Below are 27,831 nucleotides of genomic sequence, written 5' to 3' on the forward strand. Positions count from 1 at the left end.
TCAGTGCAAATCATGTATTTCACTTTAATGGGGGGGGGGGGGGGGGGGGGGAAGTAGAAAACCTTAACCACAAATAGCAAAGCTAAATAGTGATGGAAGAATCTTAGTATCTTACTGCAAGCAGTGTCTGATCATAGTGTTCTTCTGGAATACAGTTGTGCTACTTCTGAAGTTTCTGCACTTACGCCAAAACCATAGTTAACAATCATTTATATTGATAGAAAAAGAAAGGGAAAAAAAAAAAGAACAAGAACAAAACCCTATAATATAAGTACTCAAATCACGACAATGTTATCAGTATGAAAAAAACTAGAAGCACAGTATGCTCCATAGTTTGATCAAGTAAGTAAAAACATAACATCCCACAAAAAAATGTCAATCATGTATTAATTCTTACACATGAATCAAATGGTTTGTATATGGGGCTTTTGCAAATATTAGGTTATTTGAGCGTTTGAGAAAAATGTATACAGGAACCATATCATAGATATTCTACAGCTGTTCCAGGGTTGTGAAAGTAACTCATCTGACTATATTCTGTGATCAAATACCAAATTAAAGGGGGAAAGAGAGACGATGGGATGAAATTTAAAATAAGAGTAAAGTATCGTTTTTGTCCCCAACGTTTGGGGTAAGTCCCAAAATTGTCTTTAACGTTTCAATCGTCCTATTTACGTTCCTAACGTTTCAAAATTGACTCAATATTGTCCTGCCGTTAGGAATCTATTTACATAATTGACGGCGGGACAAAATTGAGACGATTTTAAAACGTTAGGGACTTAAATAGGACGAAAATGTGGGGGATAAAAACGATATATAAAATTAAATTTTAGTTTTCTCCTTCAATAATATCAATTTTTTATTGTACATAGTATTCAATTATTTTTTAATCACATCTAAGTAAAATATACTTAATCATATTATTTTCAATCTAAATAAATTTATTATTTTATAAATTTATACTTAAAGTTATAAGTTAATATAAAAATATAAAAAAATTTATTTAGAATGAAAGTAGTGTGATTAAGTGTAATTTACTTAAATGTGATTAAAAAATAATTGAATATTATATACAGTAAAAAATTGATATTATTGAAGGATAAAATTAAAATTTATTTCTATGTATCGTTTTTGTCCCTAATGTTTTCGTTCTATTTAAGTCTTCAACGTTTCAAAATCGTCTCAATTTTGTCCCGCCGTCAATTCTATTAACGGATTCTTAACGGCAAGACAACATTGAACCAATTTTAAAACGTTAGGGATTTAAATAGGACGATTGAAACGTTAAGGCCAATTTTAGGACTTACTCCAAATGTTAGGGATAAAAACAATACTTTACTATTGAACTAAATTACCAGTTTAAAAAAAGCAAAGAATATTGGGTTTACCAACAGTTGTATTTCTAAATTTATATATGTATTTTAACCGTTTAACGAGATAATTTTTTGATATAGCATGTAGTATGTAGTTGATGGAAGTCATTTTTTATAATATACATATATAAGGCATGACGGTTGATTTGTTATTGTACATTCTTACATTAAATCAATTTTCAAGATTAACAATTGGTAGTAGTGAAAGGTAACTTTTCCATGTGTAAGTTCAGAGAGTGAAGAAATAAATTTTGAAAAAAGAAAAGAAGAAAAAGAATCAAATTGGAGAGAAGGGGGAAGAGAGTTGTTCAAGCTTTTCTGTTTTCTTTCTCAAAATCGAAATGAGATTTACAAGAACAAATCACACTGATCATAATCCAGTTGATAAGAGAAGATGAATGGTTATATTTGTAATCTAGGAAGTACTGATACGACACGCGACATGGACACGACACGACACGGATTCGCCGACACGTTCTTTTTATAAAAAATTGGATACGACACGTTTAGGATACGTTGTGAATTAAAACTTAAATAATATATTAAATTAATAAAATATCATTTTGTAAATATAAAAGTAAATATAGTTGCATAAAAAAGTCTTAAAATTATGTAATTATTAAAAAAAATAAAAAATTTTAATCTGCTCTTGCCATCTCGCTAACAGAAAATGTATCAATTTCTTCTCTTCCAAGTCCATCATCCGCAAACACCACAACTTCTATGTTTGGTTCATCTAAAGATAAATACGAAACCTCACTCAATTATTAAATTTTTATTTGTTTTAATTTTAGAATATTTTAAAATTAGAAAGGAAAAATTGATTAATCGAGCCATAAAATCACAAAATCAATTGAAGATTTGCAGTCCAGCAGAAAGATCCGTCTCATGAACATTTGAATCGGGTCGGACTCGCAAAATTCTGCACCGCAAAAAGACACGCTGCCGATACGCTCGTTTGTATCTACCGCGTGTCGGCGTCGGATTCGTGTCCGACACAGATATGCCGGCACCATGAGAGAATCCGTGCTTCATAATCTGTAATATGTTCAGATCGACTTCTAAATTTTTTAGTTATAAAAGTTCTTATACTATATCATAATACTACTCTTCCTAAAATCTTAAACTGATAGGAGAATACACATGAATAGTTATATTTCTAATATTTGCAATAAATATCTTTAGTTCTTATCAATAGTAGCTAACTAAGTTTAACTGTGTAACAAATTCACTAACCGAAACTAACCATCTACTCATCTAGTCACCTAATTACTTTTGGCGCCAAACTAACTAACTCACGTTGTAGATGACATGTGTTTCTCTAAGAATCCAGCTTCAATATCTAAGAATCATTAAACACTACACCTCTAACTAAGTCATCTAATAAAGATACAATGGTACCGCTAATATACAACAGTTAACATGAGAACTTAGAAAAAACTAGAATGAGCAATCACTTAACTAAGAATGCTGATTTTTCGTTACAATTATTGTACTTGATCAACTCAATGTGCCTTGGGAAAAATTGTCAATTTTTTTGGTTTATAATTATAATATATTTTAATTTGTCTAACATTAAAAAAATACTTTAAAATTTTAAAAAATGATCTGAAAATATCTTATTTTCTTGATGAAGATTAAGGTGTTGGAAACTAAAGAAGAGTTAACAGAATGGAGTGTGTAAATTTCATTGTAAGATTAAAAATAAAAATAAGTGTATGATGTCAAGAGTATTTTGAAATATCAAAAAGCACCTAAATTTCATCTTTAAATTCCTTAATTTTGCAAGATCAGTATGCAACATGCAAGATAGAAGAGTAACTCACTACTAATTGTCTCAACTCATCACTAACAAGCAGATATATGTCTCTAGGATCAAGTTTAGTGCACAGATGAATAAAATGGGAATAACTATTGGTGGTTAACATTGATGGAAGTCTCCAACACTTATTTTCGAAATCTTTAAACTGAGCATAAAAAAGACTGAAGGAAATGTGAAGAAAAACTTCCTGCAGGAGCATCCTATTGGATATGGACCATTTTTTATAGGAGTAGGTGAAGTCAAGTTCTTATGTTTAATAAGATAACTAAAATTCCATGAATTGTTTTATTTTATCTGAAACAGAGAAAGAATCATTAGGAAAATAAGTAGCTCTGTGAAAAATGCGTCATGCACTAGATTTCATCCTCTATTTCATATTATAGTTTGCCAGTGCACCAAGGCACTTGTACATTTTCCTCTTCCAAGTCATTGCTTATTATTTATACTTTATAGTCATTCTTTTTTATTTTGTTAGGCATGAATGTCAACATTTTTTGTTCATGAGACACAACATGACTAAGCACTATATTTGAATACTCTTTTACTTTGTCTGACATACTTTACAGTACTTGCATTGTTTCGTACCTTTTGTCCTAGCTTGACCTTCTTGTCATCGGTGTTTGTTATCTACTATTAAAAAAAGGGTTAAATTTAATAATAACAAGAAATTTTGAGATAAATTAGCAAGAAGTAGAACTAAAGAATATGAGAAACTAAGGAAGCTGAAAGAATGAAGATTGAAGAGTGAAAGTTTTCCTAATGATAAAAAAATGCATATAAATTTTGCTGCCAATTTACTGGTATCAAATAACATAAATTGCAACACACTATTAACTGTCTGAACTTGTTACTAACACACATATATCTCTTTTATCTAACATCAAGTTTAGTATAAACTTAAGCAATTAAACTTGCATTGCACTGTTTAAATAAAGGTCTGAGATAGATAAATGGGCACACTTATTGGCGAGTAAAGTTGTTCAAAAGTTTCCACTGCTCGTTTTTCTTGGACAGAGTACTGAAAAATAGAAAGAAATGAGAAGGAAACACCCTCAGAATAAAAATAGATTAGATTAAGATATAGTAGTGGACTTGGAAGATTGTGTCTTCGGAGTAGGTGAAGTCAAGCTCTTATATTAAAAAATAATCATCGGCAACATCCTTTGTCCAACAAGAGGGAAATTTCTATGAATTATTTTATAACCACTTGCCTTGAAGACCAATGATCTTCAGGTTAATATCAGCATACCACAATATACTTCACTAACTACCTGCAAATGTTTCGTTACTCTTGTTGACATTGACTGAATTTATTGCAAACTAAATCCGTTTCCTTTTGCCTTTCTCAGTTTTTTTTTCTCATCTTATCACTTGATCTTGAGAAACATGGCTGCAGCACTTGGTGGAGCTGTTCTGTCTTCCACTTTTAGTGTTATTTTTAACAGGATGTCCTCACCTGAAGTTGCCAACTGGATCAAAGGGAAGAAGCTTACCCAGAAGCTGCTTGAAAGGTTGAAGACCAATCTTTATGCTGTTCAAGCCTTTCTCATTGATGCTGAGCAGAAGCAGATCAAGGAGAGAGCTGTCAAGGACTGGCTCGATAGTCTCAAAGATGCCATGTATGTTGCTGATGACTTGCTGGATGAAGTCTTCACCAAAGCTGCCACTAAGAAGCATCCAGGTACTATCTTCTCTCTTTATCTCAATTTGCAAGATAGGAAGATAGCAAACAGGATGGAAGAAATAATTGAGAGGATAGAGTCTATTGTGAAGCAAAAAGACACTCTTGGTCTTAGAGAGATTCCTAAGGAGAACATGTCATGGAGGATCACTACATCTTTAGTTGAAAGATCCAGTATATATGGCAGGGAAAAAGACAAGGAAGCCATAGTGAAATTGTTGTTGGATGATGATGACACTAGTGATGGTGAAATATCTGTGCTTCCCATTGTGGGCATGGGCGGAATAGGAAAGACTACCTTGGCCCAATTGATTTACAATGACGATAAAGTGAAAGAGAATTTCGACTTTCGAGGTTGGGTTTGTGTGTCTGAAGAATTTGATGTTATTAAGGTCACCAAGACTATAATTGAGGCAATAACTTCTGGTCCCTGTAACTTGAAAGATTTAAATTTACTTCAACATGAATTAAAGGAAAGATTGTCAAGACGGAAATTCTTTGTTGTCTTGGATGACGCATGGAATGAGGATTATGAAGACTGGAATAGGCTTCTAAAACCTTTTCAGAATGGGGTTAAGGGGAGTAAAATTCTCATAACCACTAGAAGTAAAAAAGTGGCTTCTGTGGTGCAAACTCTTTTGCCTCATGAACTAAGTTTATTGTCTGATGAAGATTGTTGGTTAGTGCTTTCAAAACATGCACGCCTTTCCACTGACTCCATAGAAAATCCAAATCTGAAAAAAGTCGGCAAAGATATTGTAAAGAAGTGTGATGGATTGCCCTTGGCAGCTCAAGCCCTCGGAGGTTTATTGCGTGGAAATTCTGATGCCGAGTATTGGAATCATATATTGAAGAGTAAGGTATGGAAATTCTCCAATGACAAGATAAAAGTTGTTCCGGCTTTAAGAATTAGTTATTATTATCTTCCTTCATGTCTGAAAGAGTGCTTTGTTTATTGCTCGCTGTATCCGAAGGATTATGAATTTGACAAAGATGAGCTCATCTTGTTATGGATGGGTGAGAATTTTTTACAACCAGTTGGGAAAAACACTTTAGAAGAACTTGGTGATGAATATTTCAATGAATTAGTTGCCAGATCATTTTTGCTACCTCACAGTATTGAGAAAAATAAATTTGGGATGCATGATCTCATGCATGATTTGGCAATGATGTTTGCTGGAGAATTCTATTTTAGAGCGGAAGAGCTCCAGAATGCAGTTGAGGCTGATATTAAAACTCGTCATTTATCACATAATGCCAAAGGCAATTATCCAATATCAAAACTGTTGGGAGTTTGTGACAGAGTAAAACATACAAGGACATTTCTTGAAATCAATTTGCAGTCTTGGATCCCATTCAACATGGAAAACGCACCTTGTATCTTGTTGTCACAGTTGAAGTACCTGAGAGCTTTGTCGTTCAAATGGTTTCCTCTTGAGTCACTATCCGATTCAATAGGTGAGTTGATTCATTTGCGTTACTTGGATCTCTCTTACACCGACATTGTGACATTGCCAGAGTCATTGGGTAACCTGTACAACTTGCAGACCCTGAAGTTGTATTCCTGTAGTAATCTGAAAATGCTACCTGTTGGCATGAAAGACCTTGTAAATTTGCGGCATCTTGATATTAGAGAAACTGGTTTGCATGAGATGCCGAAAGGCATGAGCAAGTTGAAAAATTTGCAGTTTTTAAGCGACTATGTTGTTGGGAAGCGAGAAGAGAACAAGATCACAGAATTGGGAGCACTTGCAAATCTACACCAATCAATTTCCATTGACAAATTGGAGAATGTGGTGAACAGCAGTGAAGCTTTGGAGGCAAGAATGTCAGATAAGGATGGCATTGATTCTATAACATTAACTTGGTCGTCGAATGAAGAGGAGAATACAGTTGATTCCCAAATGGAAAGAGATATACTTGACAAGTTACGACCTCACACTAATTTGAAAGAGCTACAGATAAAGGGTTACAGGGGTACAAGATTTCCAGATTGGGTGGGACATTCTTCCTACCACAATATCACCACAATAACACTGGATGGTTGCAGGAGTTGCTGTATGCTTCCTTCACTTGGACAGTTGCCCTCTTTGAAGCACCTATCAATTTCAGATTTTGCAAGTCTGGAAAGTGTGGGTGCTGAGTTTTACTTTCACCAGAACAATGAATCTTGTTTGGAGACTTCATTTGCAAAGCTTGAAACTCTTTCGTTTAAGTCAATGTGGTGCTGGAAGGAGTGGCGTTCACTGGAGTTGAATGCATTTCCTCGACTTAGGGAGCTTACCATATTTGACTGTCTCATGTTGAGAGGAGATTTGCCAAATCAACTTCCATCTTTGCAATCACTTCAGATTCTGAATTGCGTTGAGCTGAGTTGTTGTCTTCCAAGGGCTCCTGCCATTACCACTCTTTCAATTGCAGGAAAGCATCTAGTGGAGTCGGTGGTAGAGGCCATAACGCACAAGCAACTGACTTGCCTGACGTCTTTGTGCATGTCAGGTTGTTCCTCCCACATATGGTTTCCTGTGAGTCGTATTCCCACATCTTTACAGAAGTTGAGGATCGCGGGTTGCAGAGAATTAGAATTCCAAATGGATGGGCAACATCACTCGCTGCAGGAACTATCAATACAGAACAGCTGTAATTCACTTACATCCTTCTCGTTGTTGGATGCCTTTCCGAATCTCAACGATGTTGCTATCATAGACTGTGAAAAGATGGAGTCTATTGTGGTGTCACTCTCTCTTTCATCTCTCAGTTATTTGTGGATCGAGCATTGTGGGATTTTGAAGTCCATGTCGACACTATGGATGGCAGCACCTCAGCTAGAGGATCTCACAATACTGGAATGCCCAGAGATTGAATTGTCTCCTACAGGGGATGGGGATCCACATTGTAGCCTGAAAGCTCTTAACATCAGCTACAGTGAGAAACTAGTGAGCAGTGCAGCATTCATGAATTCCCAATTTCACGGGCTTACTCGTCTTTGTATTTGGGGTGAATGTGAGAGTGTGAAGTGCATCCCAAAGGAAGGTTGGTTGCCTGCCTCCCTTGAGTCTCTGGAACTGAGAAGCATTCAAAGTGTGGAGACGTTGGAATGCAAGGGACTTGCCCACCTCACCTCCCTCCAACATTTAGACATTTCTAAATGTCCCAAGTTGGAGAACATTGACGGAGAAAACCTGCCTGCCTCTCTAATACAACTCATCATACGTGAAAGTCCTTTGTTGGGTAAAAGGTGTGAGATGAAGGACCCACAGGTTTGGGATAAAGTTTCCCACATCCCTGGCATTCAAGTTGATTACAGATGGATTTGGTAATCCAACAACTTCAACTGGTAACTGTTTATCTCTCTCACCACGTTGTTCTCTATTGCCCAAATACATTTGTTTTTTGCACTAAGATTTATACGCTGCATATAAAGTGACTTACTAGTTTTCATTCTTCTTCTGTGTTACAATATTCTTACTCTTCATTCTTATTAATGTCTTGTATCATTCCTCACCAACACAGGTAACGTTTTATGCATTCTCATACAGCGTATCCATGGACCCAACAAGATAAAAGTTTTGCTTTTGATGCATCAAAAGTATTCAATCATTGCATGGAGTTGGGAGATGATGAAATTGGGTGCTTCTTCCATGCTTGATTCGGAAATTCCTTTTGAATATTCAGCTACAATGCTGTTCAGAGGTATCTTCCTTTTGAATATGCATGCCATGAACTATGCAGCAAAATATCATATATTATTTCAATTTAATATTTTGTTCTCTTTTCTTTTGTTTTATTGTTGACGGATTCCTCGAAAAGAAAATGACACTAGTAGTAATTGCAAAGACTTTAAATCTTTTATATTGGTTGAAGTATGCTATTTCTTTCAGCCTCAAATGATGATTTTCCACCCAAGGAAAGTTCATGCAAGATCATTGATTTATCTAAAACAAATTTTACATAAATTTACACTTAAGCTCATCCAGTCTCCACAAAAATAACTTTCTTACTGGATCAAAGATTCAGAGTAAAGGTATATTCTAACTCATCACTGCTGTTATTGCTCTTACTGTGTCATTCCATTCCTTACATGCATGGTTTACATTCTCATATAGCTTTCCTGTGGAGCCAAATGGAAACTCTCCTGGAGAATAGGAGTCTCGTCGTGGCTCCTTCCAAAGAAGTGGTTAGCATGCCATTAAGAAACCTGATATTATGGTCACTGAGATCTACATTTGATCCGAGTTTGAATTACAAATGTTCTTCACTCACTGATTGTGGTGTATAATTTGTGCTCTATCCTTTCGTTTGAGTACTTCATATGTCAGTAAGTAATGTGTGATTAAGTGTAAGATGGAAAGGGCTAACTTAGTTATATTGGACATAGTATTCAGATTTCAATAATAGATGTTTTAGGCCCCAGTCTTATTCCTTGATGGCAATGCTGAAGAGGGATAGAGGCTGGTCCTTGACCAAGGCCTTGATGGCTATGCGGGAGAGGCCTTGGTTGAGGGGCTACTTTGCGGGGGAAAAAATGTAAAAGATGGAAAGATGTATATTTTCAACTTAAGTTGTTATTGTAACACAGCATGAGTAAACTCTATTTATTGTGTATTTCTATCAAAATGAAGCAAGTAATGTAAATGGTTAACAAGAATGAACAATCACTTCTTATGGTGGTTTAATTGCAGCATATTTGGCCATGTTCTCTGTTCTCTTTTATGCACTGGAACACTAGTAGGAAATAAGTATGTCATAGTTTGGTCCACAAGGCACCACCATGAGGCTTAATTGTACATATAAGTAAATATGATGAGGCCTGATTATATAATCAAAGTCAACAAACTTAACATTTGATGCATTATTGTATTGACAACCTAATACTATATACTATATATTGTAAATCTATTATCTCACCAAATGCTTGCTTTTGCAAGGTATAACTGAAAAAAAGTGATACTATTCTTTATTAAAAAAAATCAGTCAATTAAACATCAGAGAGATAATAGCAATGAGTTTTATATAATTAGTTTCTTCTTTTTATCCATCAATGTAAAAGGAACCAAGAAAGAAAGAGAAAAGAATCAATTAGTAAACCTTCCAAGTTAAATTCTACAAAAATCATCCATGTACATAAATTTTATCCAAACTAGAATGGCTCGCGATGCGCAGACAGTAAATTAATGATAGTATGTAATAAATATTAAAAATGGTTATGTTTTGTAGAATTAAATTAAATATATGTAAATTAAAGTTAAATTTTAAAGATGTTTTGTTTAAAATAATTTGTAATACATTAGATGTTGGAGTTATACAAAGTAACATTTTTATTTGGTGGTTTAATTTTTGCATTTATTTTGGTTGATGGACTTAGTCTTCTTATGTAGCGGTCGTCCTCCTTATTTTTTATTGCTTATTGTTAGAATTGTTGCTTTTTTTTCTTTCTATCGTAGATTCTTGTGAAAACATGTTCTTTATGAATTGTTGAGTTGTATGTATTTTTTATTGTGTTATTTGTTCCATCTTTGTATTTATGTTCTTCTTGCGAAGATGTGTCTTAAATTTGTATAGTTTTCTTTCTCCTTAATCTCTTGATGTGCATGCAATTTTTCAAGACATCTACAATAAAAAGAACAAAAATGTGTAGAATTTTTTTTTGAATAAGTTATTTTTAATAAGAATAATTGAAATAGTATAAAGTGAAATTACCTGTTAATATTTTTTTTTGACCCACTCTGTCAGACAATGTCTCAAGTGATGCAAATTCAAAATAGTGTTGGAAAATGTTCAAAATTGAATCTTTAATTTCTTTCACAACAGTTGTGAGTAAAAAGTTTGCTTTATTGTACCTTTAATTGGTCTATACAAATCATTTGTATCTTCTATTTTTAAATTTTTTATAGTATAGACTCTTCCTTCTTATAACAAATGTTTGAACTTGCTCATCATATTTCTCTTCACAATTACAAGAAGAGATGTTCACTGCTGTGTTAGTAAATCATAGTTAATAATCAGTTAAAAAGTATAATTTTAACCATATTAAAATACAATTATATATAAAGTATTATAAAATAATATAAAAAGTATAAAAAGCAAAAATAATTAAAGTATTTTTCGTAAATTCAATTTAAAAATATAATAAATATATTTGTTTTGTACCTTTTCATCTAATATAATCATTTTTAAACAAAGAGATTTTTCTTCATTTGTGGGTGTTAATATTTTTCATAGACGAACCACGCGAACTTTAATAAACTAATTGTCCGTGTGTTTGGTGATATTGTCCAAAAAATGATGCTTTATTGAGTAAGTTTGAGATGTTGTGTAGTGCGAAAATAAATTTCTTGTGCTAAAGTTGATGTTATTTGAAAAAATAGTAATAAGAGCCTTATATAAGTAGTTCAAATAGTATGGAATTTGAATATTTGTAACGTAAAATTTATTATGATTAATATATTATTATGACATTTGATGTTTATTATATTTAATGAGTTATTTATAGAAATTAATAAATTAATTATTGGGGTTATAAATTTATTGTATTGTTTATAATGGTAAAATATAATAAAATAGGGATATAGATTCATGTAGGTTACAAATTTGGTTAGATACTTTTACAAATTTGCATATATTTCTATTACTTGTATTTTTTTGTATATTTTATTTTTTACAGATTTAAAAATAATAGTTGATTTAGTAAAAATTGAGTGATTGATTCTAAAATTTTGCCAAATAAATAATATTGATGACATGGCATTAGTAAAAAAAAAAGATGTCTTAAAAATAATGTGAATAAACTTATTCATTTACTTTTATATATTAAGAATATATTATTTCTGATTTATGTACTTATTTTATTTTATATACTAAAAAATTATGTATAATATAGTAAATGAATTACAAATTAGCCATGCACTTTAATTTATCTAACAGAAAAGACATATATCTTGACCTGTACAGCAAACAAGTGAAAATTTGCCACACATTTTATATATTAAGTGAATACTAATTCACTTTAAAAAAAAATACAGAATTTTTTAAAAAATAATATTCTATTAATATCACTTTTTTTTCGCAGAATATTAATATATATCATTTTTTTTTGGTTAAATAGATCGAACAATTCTTAATTTTTTAGGCATTATAACATCGGAAACTTATACATACTACACACTCACATGCAACATTTTAAGAGTTTACACTCAGGCTAATTTTTTTTTTATATTGATTAAATATATGTGTAATATATTGTTATTAGAAAATTAAGTATTTTTTTATATGGTGTTTTATTCAAATCGGACAGTCCGATTTATTTTATAAAAAAATAAATTACAAATCGAAGGGTCTGATTTGTTTGAAAAAAAAAAAATTCCAAATCGAAGGATTCGATTTATATTTTTTATTTTGTTATTTGTTAAAATAAAAATCAGACGGTTCGATTTTAACATTAAAATTTTTTTATTCTCGAAATCACAAATCGGACCGTCCGATTTGTGATTATTTATTTAAAAAACAAAACAATACAGATAAATCTGTGCCTCCTATTTGTGTCATCCAATAACCAAATAAAACATCTCTCTTCACACCATATTATTATACATGTTTCTCTCTCCCATACGAAAAATCAAAAGCGTTATATCCACTACTTAGCTTAAGATTCCAAAATTTATTACTAAGCTAAAGCCTCTGCAGCATATATATAATCTTTTTATTTTGTTAGATATATATTACCCTTTTTTTTTTTAACAAATAATATATATCACATTTTTTTTGTCAAATGAATTGTCAATCCTACACAATATAAATTCATCCACACTATACTCATACACACAATATTTAAGAATTTCATCCACCACTTAGTCTAACCAAGTGACACAGATGCACTTGTTGCAAAGCATACATGATGATGACCACCTTGAATACATATCACTTTTTTTTTTTCCCTGAACCAGGCATATATATCACCTTCAATGCTGTGTTTTTACGGGAATAGCTTGAAGAGATTGGGCTTTATGCAAGGTAAGCCCAAAATTTTCAGACATATCTAGGTCCTTTGCCTTTTGCCCATTAACTAACTTCCAATCATAGCCATGAACAAGAGTGCCCAACACTATGTAGTATAGTCCCATAGTCCCATAGGACAGATTCTTCTTCCGGCCCCAAAAGTAATTAACTCAAAGTCAATCTTACTCTCCAAGAATATTTCAAGCATAAACTCATTAGGGTTTTGTCCAAATTTGAATCTCTCCCCATAGCCCATACATTAATCCAAACCACTTGTGCATTTTTAGGCACATTGAAGCCACATAGTTCAACATCCTCTTGTGACTTGTGGGGCACTAGTAATGAGATTGGCGTATGAAATCGAAAAGTTTCCTTCACCACAGCTCCTAGGAAAGGAAGATTTGATATATGTGATTCTTCAATTTGTGGTTCATCCTTGCCAAGGTCAAGTTCAAGCTCTTCTTTCAGTTGCAATTTTTCTAGGTTGCATAGTAATTTTGCCATTTACCATTCTATGGTAACTGAAGTTGTGTCTAAGCCAGCCACAAAGAGATCCTAACACAATCAATTTGTAAAATACAATGATATATCAAAACTACTAACAAATTGAAAAAAAATGTTTTGAATACCTAAAAAAATTGCATGGTAAAAAGACTATAAAAGAGTGAATTTTTTCATAGATGAACTCTATTTTATGCATAATTTTTATACACCAAATTTTCGTGGGTCAAATGGGATATAAATTTGTAAATGAGTTTATGTGTATCATGTTAAATTTAATTATCTACTTGTTTAGAATTTTGAAATAAAACAAGAGTGAGGGTGAATGTTATTGCCTTCCAAAGAAAATAAGAATTGCAATATTTTTTGAAAATTAACTTGCTATTAAAGTTAAAAAAAAATAAAACACTCTAAATCTTAAATCATAAATATTAAATCTAAAATTTTAAATTCTAAATTTTAAATCCTGAATCTAAACAATTGATTTAAAATATAATAAATAGATAACTAAGATTTATTTAATTAACAAAAAAATAACACTTTTTAATTACTTAATAAAGAGAGTTTAAGGAGAAATCCAACCCTTTTTGCAATTTTTTTGGGTTGCGTGGTAATTCTGCAATTGACCATTCTATAGTAACTGATGTTGTGTCTAATCCAGGCACAAAGAGATCCTAAGACAATAAATTTTTACTTCTTAATTCTATGCCAAATACTTTGTTTTCCATGAATTTAGTTAATTTTGGTGGCTCGAAGTCTCAGAATTCAAGGAAATAATTAGTGTATTGCTGAAGAAGCTGCAAAGCCGCCTAATGTTGTGGATTTCTTTCCAAGTTTGAGGATATTTGATCCACAAGGTGCACGTGCTAGAATGACCAAACATTTTAGGAAGATGATGAATACATTTGATGGTATTGTTGAAGAAAGATTGCGAATTAATACCGTAAACAAAATAATACTACACATATTTCGTTTATACTGTAAATAAAATAAGATATAAGATATTTTAATAAAAATACTATAAATTAGTGACGGCGAGAACGGCTCTAAGTTTCGCCATCCCCTCTCTTTTCTCTCTTCTCCTTCTTTCTTTTTCATTTTTCTTTTTCCTCCATTTTCGCGTCCTTTTTTCCTTTTTCTTTCTCTCTCCTTCTTACATTTTTTTATAATTTTTTTTATTAAATAGGAGTAATTTAATAATAAAATTAAAAATTTTATTAAAAAGAACGATTTTAATACTAAATAAAATATTTAAAATAAATAAAAAAATAATATTAGTGACGAATTTAATTTTGATCCTAAATTTTAAGAACCAAATCAATACTTATTCTTTAGAGATATATTTAAAAATGTTTTAAAATATTTTAGCAATATTTTTGTATAATATGTATCACTAAGAGTTATTAATTTTCTCATCGTAATTTAGTAATATTTCTTAAATGTTACTGACCATCGTGTCTATTATACGTTATAGTGATGAGTAACTAATATATATATAAAAAACTATATAATATAATTTGTAGGGAGAATAGTGAGGACAAAAAATTATTAACACTCATATGATATGGTTTTATCTACGGCACGCTCCTCGATACATGATATTTATCCAGCTTGTGCGTTGTGGTCCGAAAAATACAATAATTATAAAAATAGAAAGATATCAGACTTAACAAGATAGATGGATATTATTTTGGTCGACAAGTAATATAAAGTGGAAACAAGCCACAATTATTTTAAAAATTTTGTAAGAAAAAAATAAACTAAAAATATAATTTTATTAGTTTTACGATTTTTTTGATTTTTTTTATAAAATTCTAAAATTAAATTACTAAATGAAAACACGTTTAAAACACATATCTATGACATATCACTTTCAATTATATAAAGCGTTTTAAAGATATAACTATTAGTGCTACCTTCTCTTATTAACTTAAATTTTTGGGATGAATAATTTCATAATATGATACTAAAATTCTATGTCCAAAAACACAAGAGTTCGATTTTTAGTGAACAAAAAAAATAGCAAATCTCGATTTGGCTTATACTGCACGCATCTCTCTATCTCGAACTTGAAAAAATTAATAAACTTATGTCCATAAGGTATTTATTGACATTATCTTGTTTATATTATTAAATAATTTTTTATTTTTATATTGTTTTTTAGTATTTATATTTTATAAATCATTCCTACAAAATTTCATACTAATTTAGAATTATTTTATATATTAACATAATAATAATAAGATATAGAGAATGGGTATATTTAAAATCATATTTTATTTAAAAAAATTGTAAAACCTATATAATTTGTTATTCATTCTTTTTTTTCTGTATAATAATTCATTAATTTGCTTAATGGGAATAGATACCTTTAGTCCCTAATTAATATTTATATGAGATAAGAACAATTTAATTAATAAGTAACTATCAAATTATTAAAAATAAGATTGTATATAGATCGAATCAAATTAAATAGGATCAAAATCTTGATTCAATTACACTAATTTCATTAGATCAGATTAGATCTATTAATCTATCGTACTTTTATGTGTTTAAGTTTGATCTGATCCTTAGATCAAATATCAAATATATATATATATATATATATATATATATATATCACAAAAAATAAATGGAGCTCTATTATATACATCAATAGATGAAATTTGAATAGCTCTGATTCGTCAAAAGATAGATATTGGTTCCTTAGTAACTATAAAATATGGACACTTCATTGAGTTACTGTGTTTATATGTTAGATACATTTTGAATACGAAACTTATTGACATTTGTCCGATACGTGTGTTTGTCGTGTCTAACCGTGTCTTAATAATAAAAAATAAAAAAATATTATTCGAACACATTTAAATACACTTAAATACCATTACATATATATCAGCGTATTAAGCCTTATTGTTAACATGTATTCTTGAAATGAGTTTAAAAATAATATATATTATTATTTATTAAAATAAAAATATTTTAAATACTTTTATATAATTAAAAGAAGACACTAAAAAAGATTAAAAAATTATTTTATATTTTAATATCAATAAAATATTAAAAATTATTTATTGTAATTTATTTAAAAATATTTTATATTTTATATATATACTGGATTTCTTCTTATAAAATTTTAAAATTCGTATATCTATATATTTCGTATCGTATCGTGTCATATTCCATATCTATATCAGTATCCGGATATTATAGCTTAGTAAGATTGTATATATAAATATTGAAGTGAGTGTTCGACCTGTGTGGAGTCTAACCAACTAGCCAAATGGAAATACTAATAATATTATTCATCATATCTTTTGTTTCGGCAATAATTCCTTTGTTCCTTTTCATATCATCATTCTATAATGGGATCCAAAGTTCTAAAACTTACTATTCCAAGCTTCCACTTCCACCGGGTCCTCACCCCTACCCTATCATTGGAAACATTTTGAAGCTTTTTGGCACCAATAACCCTCTTGAGGCAATCACTCATCTTTCTAAAACTTATGGACCTATAATGACTCTCAAGTTGGCTAGTATAACCACCATTGTCATTTCTTCTCCACAAATAGCCAAAGAAGCACTCCATAAAAATGATGCACTTTTGTCCGGTAGGAAGCTCCCAGTTATTACAACATGGTCACAATCACTTGAGGACTTCTCCAAAACTTCATTGGTATTAATTAATTGCAAGCTAGAGATATTATTTTGTTAATTTCAATTAGAAAGTTAATTTTTTTAATTAATGTCAGCTAATATTTTTTTAATTCTAAATCACCATAATAAAAATTATGTTTAATTACTCTGTTGGTCTCTATAGTTTCACAAAATTTTCAATTAGGTCCCTATACTTTTTTTCCTTTTAATTAAGTCCTTGTACCAATTTTTTTTTTAAATTGGGTCCCTACACTTTTTTTTTCTTTTATTTAGGTCCTTATACCAATTTTTTTTTTTTAGTTGGGTCCCTATAAAATTAAGCCAATTACTACTAAGAAAATTTTGTGCAGGAATCCAATTAAAAAAAAAAGTATAAGGACCTAATTGAAAATTTCACAAAACTATAAGACTAACAGAATAATTAAACCTAAAAATTATTTTTAGTAACAAATTAATAATGACAATAACATAATCGTCAATATATATTTTATTTAATTTTTATTTTTATAATAATGATATATTTATTATTATCATTATTATATGTCATAATAATAATTATATATTTTTTGCGACTATTAAAAAAAATCTTTATTGGTAATTATATAAATACTGCTAAAATCTTTTAACGACAAAATATAAGATGACTAATATCTAATTTTTTAGCAGTTTGTTACAGGCTTACATCACTCGCATTATTACGTCACCACTTTGTATTCTTTATTCTCCGATGACCCTAAATTAAAATTCAACAGGTATGGATGCCAGCTTCAGCAGCTAAGTGGAGAACCCTTAGAAGAGCTTGTGCCACAAAAATATTCTCCCCTCAGCAACTAGACTCTACACAACACATCCGCAGGAGAAAGGTTCAAGACTTGCTAAATTATGTTCATGAATGTTGCATCAAAGGTGAAGCTTTTGATATTGGTGAGGCTATCTTTACAACAATCATAAATTCCATGTCAAACACTCTTCTTTCCATGGATTTGGCTCATTATAATTATTTTGATAATAATAAGTTTCATGAGTTTAAGGAGATAATGATTGGTCTAACCAAAGAAACTGGAAGGCCTAGTGTTTCAGATTTTCTCCCTTTCCTCCGGTTACTTGATCCACAAGGCACACGTTCAAGTACCAAAATTAATTTTGAAAAGATGCTAGAGTTCCTTAACAGTGTTATTGAAGAAAGAATGCATTCATCAAGTGATGAGTCAAGAATGAATTTTAATGAATGCAATGATGTGTTGGATTCTTTTCTGGATCTTATCAAGCAAGAGAGTTCTGAATTAAACCTCAATGATGTTATATATTTATTCGTGGTAATTATTTTCACTCATCTTTTTCCTTATCAAAAATCAATATTTTCAAATTCTTTAGAATAATCATGAATTTGACATACCTCAATTTTATTGGTTGATTTGTGTTACGAAACCACTTATCCTAAAAGTTTAATTTGATAAAAGAAGGTAACATGAATAATTATATCTCTAACACTCTTCTCAAGTAAGAGTTTTTTTAAGTTTGTTTGATTTTTTTAATAGGCTTTTTTTTTATTTGTCTTATATTATTTTTTTCCTTTTAGAATTCACCATGATCAAATTCTATATTTTTTTGACAGAATTTTAATACTATATTATGATATTATTCATCTCAAAAATTTAAACTGATAAAAAAAAATATGCATTCGTGAGAGAAATTATATCTCTAAAAGTTTAAAGTTTAAAGTTTAAGCATTGAATTTATATTATTGGTTATCAATTATTTTCCTTCATTTGTACGCATGTGAGAGAGAAAATGTATTTGAAAATATGAAGGTCTAAACAAACAACCTTTTACCCTTTAGATTAGACATGTAAGTGTTTGAAAAAAAATAGAATTACAATTAAAACATATTCTATAATGATAAAAAAGTATAATGATAGGTAAAGAAAAAAAATTAAAAGAGCCAATAGAGACTAAAGACCAACACAATATATAATTTTAGATAGGCTACTAAAAAAATGAAAATGATCTATATTAATAAAATTGGAAACATATTTAAGTCTTAGTTAAATATATTTGAATGTTTGGTTTGACAAATATATAACTCCAGTATATAGTAGTGCCTATATAAAGCGCCACTAAATATTTGTCATTGTCTATCAACTAGGAATGATAATGGTTAGGGTTTGGATCCAACTCTAATCCTACATGAGGGTTGAGATTTTTATATAAATTCAACTCTATTTTACTTACGGATTGAGAATATTCTAACCCTAACCTTACTCTTTTTAATCTGCGGGTATTCGATCCTACCTACGAGTTATAAAAAAATATGCAATATTGTTATATAACTTGATAAAAATCTAAAATAGAACTTATTTTTAAGTAAAAAAAAAATATATTAAATTATTAATTAATAATCTTTTTTAATGGCTAAAATTTTTTTACATTTAATGAGAGGTCTTTAGTTCAATATTCACTTGTTATTTGAGTCCTTGCTATCAAATCTATTGTGAAATTTATTCTTTAATAATATTAATTCAGGATTTATTTATGGCGGGAATAGACACAACATCAAGCACACTAGAATGGGCAATGGCTGAGTTGTTACATAATCCAGAAAAAATGTTTAAAGTTAGGGCGGAACTTCATCAAGCACTTGGCAAAAATGGAAAAATTGAAGAGTCTAATATCTCAAAGCTGCCATACCTTAATGCAATTGTGAAAGAAACTTTGAGGCTTCATCCACCAGCACCATTTCTCATACCCCACAAGGCAATTGATTATGTAGAGTTAGGTGGCTTCACAGTTTCCAAAAATGCACAGATCCTAGTTAATGTGTGGTCAATGGGAAGAGATTCAAGCATTTGGGCTAACCCTAATTCATTTGAACCTGAGAGATTCTTGGAAAGTGATATTGATTTTAAGGGCAAAAATTTTGAGTATATCCCATTTGGTGCTGGTAGAAGAATTTGTCCTGGATTGCCTTTTGCATTGAGGTCCATACATTTCATATTGGCATCTCTTTTGTATCACTTTCATTGGAAGTTAGCTGATGAAATGAAGCCACAAGACATGGACATGAACTATACTTTTGGGTTTACTTTACATAAGACCCAACCTCTTCGAGTCCTCTCTCAGAGTTTAGTTGTTAGTTAAATAAATATTTAAAAATATTATTTGTATACTAAAATTAACAATTTATTTTTAACATATATTTTATGTATTTGAATATATTTTATATTAATGATTAATTTTGATATATGCCAAACTAGTAACTACCATGATCGTTAAATATTCGACTAAAATTTCATAATGGTAAATTAAAAAAAAAAATCATAACAAAAAAAAATGAGTTGGGATTTATGTATTTTAGAGCAAGCATTATATATTATAAAAGAATTTGATGTACACTAAAAATTAATTATTGAATTAATTACTATATATGTGTATATTAATATGTCATTAGAATTATTAAATTTATATATAATAGATAAATAATTAAATAAATTTATTTGAAGAAGTATAATATTTTTTTAAAATATCAAATATATATTTTTATACATAGTGACTGAGTGACAGTATGATTATCCTTAATTAATTTCTATGTTATAATAATTATAGTTTCATTTCTATGAACCAGAGGTGCCTTTAATTTATAGCTTGAGCAATCATCGTCCTTTCAATTATTCTTGGCTTCTAAACTTTGGGAGATTTTCTCTTGCTTCTCCCCAATTTTGTTTTACACCTTTTTTTTGCGCCACTTTTTTTTTTTGGAGTCCACTTGGAGATAATAGAGCTAGCGTATTTTTAATATAGAGGTAGAGGAGAGTGTGGAGGTGATACAATGTTATAGAAAATGGGAATACTTTTTTTTTTATGTGATATCAGAGGGGTTAAAATTAGACCGAAAAATTTAGAGTAAAAAATTCAGACGGTCCGATTAAAAGGTATCTACAAAAAATATATTTTTTAATAAAACTCAGAGAATCCGTTTTCATTTTAAGAAAAAACAAAAAAAAAACAAAAAGTGTAAACGGAGGTTCGTTCTCATTAAAAAAAAAAACAAAAAAAAAACAAAAAGTATAAACGGAGGATCCGTTTTCATTTTAAGAAACCAAAAAAACTAATCGAACGGTCCGATTAGTCAACGAATTTTCTAACAAAAAATTCGTACAGTCCAATTTCTTCTTGTCATTATTTAGAAAATTCTATCCCATACCTGTATACACCATAACTAAACACAACTCACACACTCCTGCAATATCAAAAAAAATGAACCCTAACTTGATTTGATTTAGTTAAATTTTCTATTTATTTATTTTTTATAACCGACATAGAAATTTAAATACATCAATATTCAACTCATCAAACCACTAATACAAAAATTACCCAAAAACCATTCATTTTGTTTGTCAACAGTAGTTTTGTGCACTTTACAAATCACTCACCAACAGGTGTATTTTTAAATTTATGTATGTATCTTCAGTGGCGGAATTTGAAACAAAATATTGGAACCAGATAGAAGATAATTGTCAAAATATTTTTGATATAGACCCCATTTAAGATAAGTTCGTCTAACCTCATGTCTCTGATTTGAGTGATATTGTCAAATTTAAAGTCTTTTTTAGGGTCTCGTTCCAAAAAATTAAGGTCAAACTCATCAAATGTAACTTTTTGAACTTTTGAAGGTTGTATCTCACTTTATTCGTGATTCATTAAAGTAGAAGAACTATCTACAGCTATTGATATTGTAAAAGTTATATGTTCTCTTTCTTAAATATTAGCATTCCTCTTAAAAAATGCATCAATTCTTTGAATTTTTATTATTATTTTATATAAAAATTTGAATATATATCTTGTAAAATATGTAAAGAAGAAGTTAGAAGGACAAATTTTAATTTATAATATTTATTAAATTTTTTTATCAATTTATATAAATATAATAATATTAATATTTATTGAATATTCTATTTTTTTATTATATAAAAAATTAAATTAAATAAATAAAAAATATCTAATTTTTTATATTTGAACTTAAAGGTAGAGAGAGTGTTGCTTATTGAATTTATTGGGTACTTTAAGTCATAGTAAAGTATTTAAGCTAATTGAATTATTTTTTATCTTTTAAAAAAATGTTACTAATTTTTTTATAAAAAATTTGGGAAGGTCATGGCCACCTCTTGTCTGAACTAAGTTCTACTGCTGTATCTTGTAATGATGAACTAATTTTTTGATATAGCATGTAGCATGTATACAAAAATCAATTTTTTATAATATACATATATAAGGCATGACGATTGATTTATTATTGTACATTCTTACGTTAAATCAATTTTCAAGATTAACATTTGATAGTAAAGAAGTGTAAGTTCAGAGAATGATATTAAAAAAAAAACAGAAGAGAATCAAATTGAAGGAGAGAAGAAAAGGGAAGAAAGTTGTTCAAGTTTTTCCTGTTTTCTTCCTCAATGAAAATGAGGTTTACAGCTAAGAACGAATCACACTGATCACAACTTAGTTGATAAAATAAGATATCTAAATGATTATATCTCTAATATGTTCAAATCGAATTTTAGATTTTTCAATCGCAAAAATTGTTATATTATGTTATGATACCACTCCTTCTAACAACTTAAATGAGTTAAGTATCGTTTTTGTTTTTAACGTTTGGAGTAAGTTTTATTTGTATTCCTAACATTTAAATCATTCTATTTGTATTCCTTACGTTTATATAAAAATGATTCAATGTTATCCTGTCGTCAATTATACTAATAGATTAGATTGTATTTTTCAATTATTCTCACTTGGATGTATTCATTCTCAATTAGGTCTTACTTGAATGTATTCGATTTTAATATTGTACCTAAAATTTGTTTTTAGGTTCAATTATGTCCCTAAAAAAGTAAATTATATAAATGTTACCGGGATTAATTTCAATTTTTAATGAGTTATTATCCAGAGTGGATCATCGATTTTAACCTAAATATTTGTATTCTAAATTTAAGAAGATATTTTTAAAATTTCAACTAATTTAAATTAAAATTTATGATGTATAATTAACAGCAGAATAACATTGAATCACTTTGATTGTTAGAAATACAAACAAAACAATTTAAACGTTAGAGAGACACAAATAACTAAAATTTGTCATAAATATTAGAGACAAAAACAATACTTTACTCAAATTTAAACGAATAAAAAGAGATATGAGTTATTATATCTCTAATACTTGCAATAAATATCTTTTTAGTTCTTACCAATAATAATCTAACTAAGCTTAACTGTGTAATAAATTCACTATTTGAAACTAACCATCTAGTCAGCTAACTACTTTTGGTGCCAAACTAACTAAGCCACGTAATAGATGACTTGCGTCTTTTGAGAAGAGAGAATTCAATTTAAATACCTAAGAATAATTAAATTCTATATGAAAATGAATTCTTTTAATTATTAAAAAAAATTAAAAAAATAAAATATAATTTTTAACTCTTCAATATTTTTTCTTGACTTCACTTATAAAATTAATAATAAAAGATCATATTTTATTTTTTTAATTATTAAAAAAATTAAGAGAATTTATTCCCAACTCTACATCTCTAATTATTAAGCCATCTAATAAAAATGCAATAGTACAGCTAATATACAACAGTTAACATGAGAACTTAATAAAGATACAATAGTACAGCTAATATACAACAGTTAACATGAGAACTTAAAAAAAGTCGTTTCTAATTTATGTACTTATTTTATTTCATATACTTAAAAATGATGTATATTATATAGTAAATGAAGCACAAATAGATTATAATAAATTAAGCCATGCACTTTGATTTGTCTAACAGAAAGACATATATCTTGACTTGTACAGCAAACAAGTGAAAATTTGCTACATTTTATATATTAAGCGAATACTAATTCCTTTAGAAAAAAATAAAAAATAAAGAATTTTCTAAAAAATAATATACTATTAACGATGACTCTATATTTTTTATTTTCTGGCCAATAAAGACGAATTCATATATTAATATTACTGTCTTTTTTTACAAAATAGTAATATATATCAAAATTTGTATACATCAAATAAATTGAAAAGTCCTTAATATTAGGTATTATATTATCACAAACTTATACACACACTATACATTCTCACGCAACATTTTAAGAGTTTCCATCCATTACTTAGTCTCAGCTAAAATTTAAACCCAGATGCAGTACCATAAGAGGTACCAAGATTTATCACTAAGCTAAAGTCTCTGATGCATATATATAATCTTTTTTTTTTGTCAGATATATATCACCTCTTCAATGCTGTGTTTTTATGGGAATAGCTTGGAGAGATTGAGCTTTATGCAAGGTAAGCCCAAAATTTTCAGACATATCTAGGTCCTTTGCCTTTTGCCCATTAACTAACTTCCAATCATAGCCATGAACAAGAGTACCCAACACTATGTGTATAGTCCTATAAGCCAATGGTAATCCAGGACAAATTCTTCTTCCAGCCCCAAAGGGAATTAACTCAAAATCTTGACCTTTAAAGTCAATCTTACTCTCCAAAAACCTTTCAGGCATGAATTCATTAGGGTTTGTCCAAATACCTGAATCTCTCCCCATAGCCCATACATTAACCCAAACTTGTGCATTTTTAGGCACAGTGAAGCCACATAGTTCAACATCCTCTTGTGACTTGTGTGGCAATAGGAATGGGATTGGTGTATGAAAGCGTAAAGTTTCCTTCACCACAGCTCCTAAGAAAGGAAGATTTGAGATATGTGATTCTTCAATTTGTTTTTCATCCTTGCCAAGAACATGTTCAAGCTCTTCTTTCAATTTTTGCATTTTTTCTGGGTTGCGTAGTAATTCTGCCATTGCCCATTCTATGGTAATCGATGTTGTGTCTAGTCCAGCTACAAATAGATCCTAACACAAATATAATGATATATCAAAATTACTAACAAATTGAAGGAAAATGTTTTGATTACCTCAAAAAAAGTTTTTATTGCATGGTAAAAAGAGTGAAAATTTTCACAGATGAGCTCTGATTCAAGAATAGAAATAGTGGACATGGAAAAAGAACATTTTACAATAAAAATAATAAAGTAAATAATTGTCGTAATATTTTGGTTGAAAATAAGGATTTTGATAGAAAAAAAATTATCTTCTATTTTTTATTATCTATTGTAATTTCTGAATTATTATCTAATTTTTAATTTATATATTTATATAATAATTGGATACATCAAACTCATCGGTAAAATTTCATAGTCAAATGGGATATAATTTCGTAAATGTGTTTGATAGGTAATATGTTTAATTTAATTTAATTTATCTACTTGTTTAGAATTCTAAAACAAAAAGTGATGTTGAATGATAATGCTCTCCATAAAAAATTAACTTTCTATTAAAGATAAAAAAACAAAAATAAAAAATTATAAATATTAAATCATAAATTTTAAACTTTAAATTCTAAATCTGAACTATTATTATAAAATATATAATAAATAAAGAACTAAGATATGTTCAATTAACAAAAAAATGCTTTTTAATTATTTAGCAAAGAATATTTAAGAATGAGTAAAAAAGAAGAGTAATATATAAATAATAGGATTGTTGATAAGTATTCTAATAGTATTTGTTATCAAACATAAAACTTTTTAAAGTAATATAATATATTAGTTTATAATTATAAATATTAAAAGATTATTTTTTGGATAAAATTTTACCACTCTTTACTTCCTTAACAAAGTATTGTAACCAAATCTTAGTTAAATTGAAAGATATAGTTTTGTAGTACAAGATACTTACCAAAAGTAAATGCAATACATGGATGCGACTTATTTGAGAATTTTCCTCCAACATCACTTCAAGCAAATAATCTAACACATCTTTGTATTCCTTGGTGTCCATTTCTAGAGCCCTTAATCGCAATCTTTCTTCAACAATACCATCAAATATGTTAATTATCTTCCTAAAATGTTTGGTCATTCTAGCACGTGCACCTTGTGGATCAAATATCCTCAAGATTGGAAAGAAATCCACAACATTAGGCTTTGCAGCTTCTTCAGTTATACCACAAACTATTTCCTTGAATTCTTGAGACTTAGAACCACCAAAATTAACCAAATTCATGGAAAACAAAGTGCTTGACATGGAATTAAGTACGGTTATAAAAATAGCCTCATTGATATCCAAAATTTCACCTTTTTCACTTTTTTCCTTCACAAAATCCGCCAATTCTTTTAATTTTCTTTGACGAATAATTTGTGTGGAGTCAAGTTGTTGCGAAGAAAAAACTTTGGTAGCGCAAACTTTTCTAAGTGTCCTCCATAGAGGTGAAGGTTGCATCCATCCCACTGAATGTATGTGGTGGTCAAGTACTTTAAGAGTATCCGGAACCGTTCTATAAGAAAAAATTAGGTCATTTTTATGGAGTACTTCTTTGGCTAATTGTGGAGAGGAAATAACTATGGTTGTTATGTTACCAAGCTTAAGAGTCATGATTGGTCCATAGGTTTGAGAAAGCTTAGCAAGTGCTTGGTGAGGTTGGTTACTCAATTCTAAGATGTTTCCTATGATTGGAAAAGGGTTAGGCCCTGGTGGAAGTTTAAGTGATCTTGGTGTTTTGATACCTAATAATCTTTTGGATATGAGAATTTGAATGCTAATCCACACAAAGGAAGCTAAAAGAAGAAGAGATAGATAGTCCATGGCTTATGATGATGAGTGTTTAGATATGTTTTTCACTTGCTTAGCTAGTCTAATTATATATAGTGTGTGTTTAGATATGTTTTTATATATATCTCTTTTTTTTTGGGAAAAAAATTTGAAAATTAATTTTTTTATTATAAAAATTATTAATATATGTTTAACTTCTGAAAAGTTGAAATATCCTCATCTTTGAAATTCTTATTATTAGTTTTAAAATTTTATCTAAATATATAAAAAATACTGATTTTTTTTTTTCTGAGTAAAAAATGTGACTTAGTGATAAAATTAAAGAAGTTGAAATTTAAAACAAACAAGCTCTAATGTCAAGGCAGGTTGCGTGTAGCGACTAGTGTTTGGCAAAAGCAAAAATATGGCACGCTGAAGGCCACCTCGATACATGATATTTATCCAGCTTGTGGTATGAAAAATACAATACTTATAAAAATGGAAAAATAAAAATAGAAACAGATCAGACTTAAAGATAGATTGATATTATTTTGGTCAGCACTTAATATATAGTGGATTGATCATGAATGACCATCGCTCAAACCACAATTTTTTTAGGGTTCTACATTTTTATTTTTTGTTTTTCTTTTTAATTTTTTTATTTTTAAAATTTTGTAAAAAAATACAATTTTATTATTTTTAATTATTTCATTTTTCTTTATGAAATTATAAAATAAAATTACTAAATAAAAACACATATAAAACGCATATATATGTAATATCCCTTTCAATTATATAACGCGATTCTTTTCTTTTTTGTCTTTCACTGAGGAAAAATTCTGATCAATTCCATATATAGAATTTGGCTTATAATTCTTAAAAATTTAAAATAACTAATCTTACTAGATTGACAATATCTACCGTATCCGTAAATATTTAATCCCATTAAATAGAGTTGCTTATTTGATCTGCTGTGAATAAAGTAGAACGCGATATGGGTTTATTTTTGGATAAAGTTAGGTGCGAATTTAAGAGTAATAATGACTTTATTTTTGTAAAAATTAAAAATAACTACTAAATTAATTATTTAAATTATTATTTTAGTATATTTTTTATTTAAATAGTAATGTGGTAAGAATTTAAAATTAAAAAATATATAAAATATGTAT

The 27,831-nt window shown here is 29.1% G+C and overlaps 3 protein-coding genes and 1 pseudogene across 6 annotated transcripts; 2 read left to right on the forward strand and 2 right to left on the reverse strand.

Annotated features, from left to right (window-relative positions):
* Nucleotides 1-3,945: 3,945 nt before the first annotated feature.
* On the forward strand, nucleotides 3,946-9,772 carry LOC130960433 (putative disease resistance RPP13-like protein 1). 4 transcript variants are annotated; one of them, XR_009079102.1, is made up of 4 exons: nucleotides 3,946-8,213; nucleotides 8,390-8,569; nucleotides 8,758-8,900; nucleotides 8,983-9,770. XR_009079102.1 is itself a non-coding variant. In XM_057885827.1 (2 exons), the coding sequence occupies exon 1, from the start codon at nucleotides 4,582-4,584 to the stop codon at nucleotides 8,194-8,196; it is 3,615 nt and encodes a 1,204-aa protein (XP_057741810.1). In that variant the 5' UTR covers nucleotides 3,946-4,581; the 3' UTR covers nucleotides 8,197-8,213; nucleotides 8,390-9,772. The 4 variants fall into 4 exon arrangements, 1 of the variants encoding a protein (XP_057741810.1); XR_009079100.1 differs by having other exon boundaries at nucleotides 8,390-8,900; nucleotides 8,983-9,771; XR_009079101.1 differs by having other exon boundaries at nucleotides 8,758-9,771.
* Nucleotides 9,773-12,834: 3,062 nt separating this feature from the next.
* On the reverse strand, nucleotides 12,835-14,338 carry LOC130963482 (cytochrome P450 76T24-like; annotated as a pseudogene).
* Nucleotides 14,339-16,655: 2,317 nt separating this feature from the next.
* Nucleotides 16,656-20,167, forward strand: LOC130963483 (cytochrome P450 76T24-like). Its single transcript, XM_057889593.1, has 3 exons — nucleotides 16,656-17,048; nucleotides 17,782-18,345; nucleotides 19,553-20,167. The coding sequence occupies exons 1-3, from the start codon at nucleotides 16,656-16,658 to the stop codon at nucleotides 20,165-20,167; spliced, it is 1,572 nt and encodes a 523-aa protein (XP_057745576.1).
* A 3,944-nt stretch (nucleotides 20,168-24,111) lies between these two features.
* LOC130962306 (cytochrome P450 76T24-like) lies at nucleotides 24,112-26,716 on the reverse strand. Its single transcript, XM_057888516.1, has 2 exons — nucleotides 25,814-26,716; nucleotides 24,112-24,928 (listed from the first exon to the last, which is right to left on the reverse strand). The coding sequence occupies exons 1-2, from the start codon at nucleotides 26,714-26,716 to the stop codon at nucleotides 24,314-24,316; spliced, it is 1,518 nt and encodes a 505-aa protein (XP_057744499.1). The 3' UTR covers nucleotides 24,112-24,313.
* Nucleotides 26,717-27,831: the final 1,115 nt, after the last annotated feature.

Source organism: Arachis stenosperma, chromosome 2, assembly GCF_014773155.1.
Source record: "Arachis stenosperma cultivar V10309 chromosome 2, arast.V10309.gnm1.PFL2, whole genome shotgun sequence".
Lineage (NCBI taxonomy): Eukaryota > Viridiplantae > Streptophyta > Magnoliopsida > Fabales > Fabaceae > Arachis > Arachis stenosperma.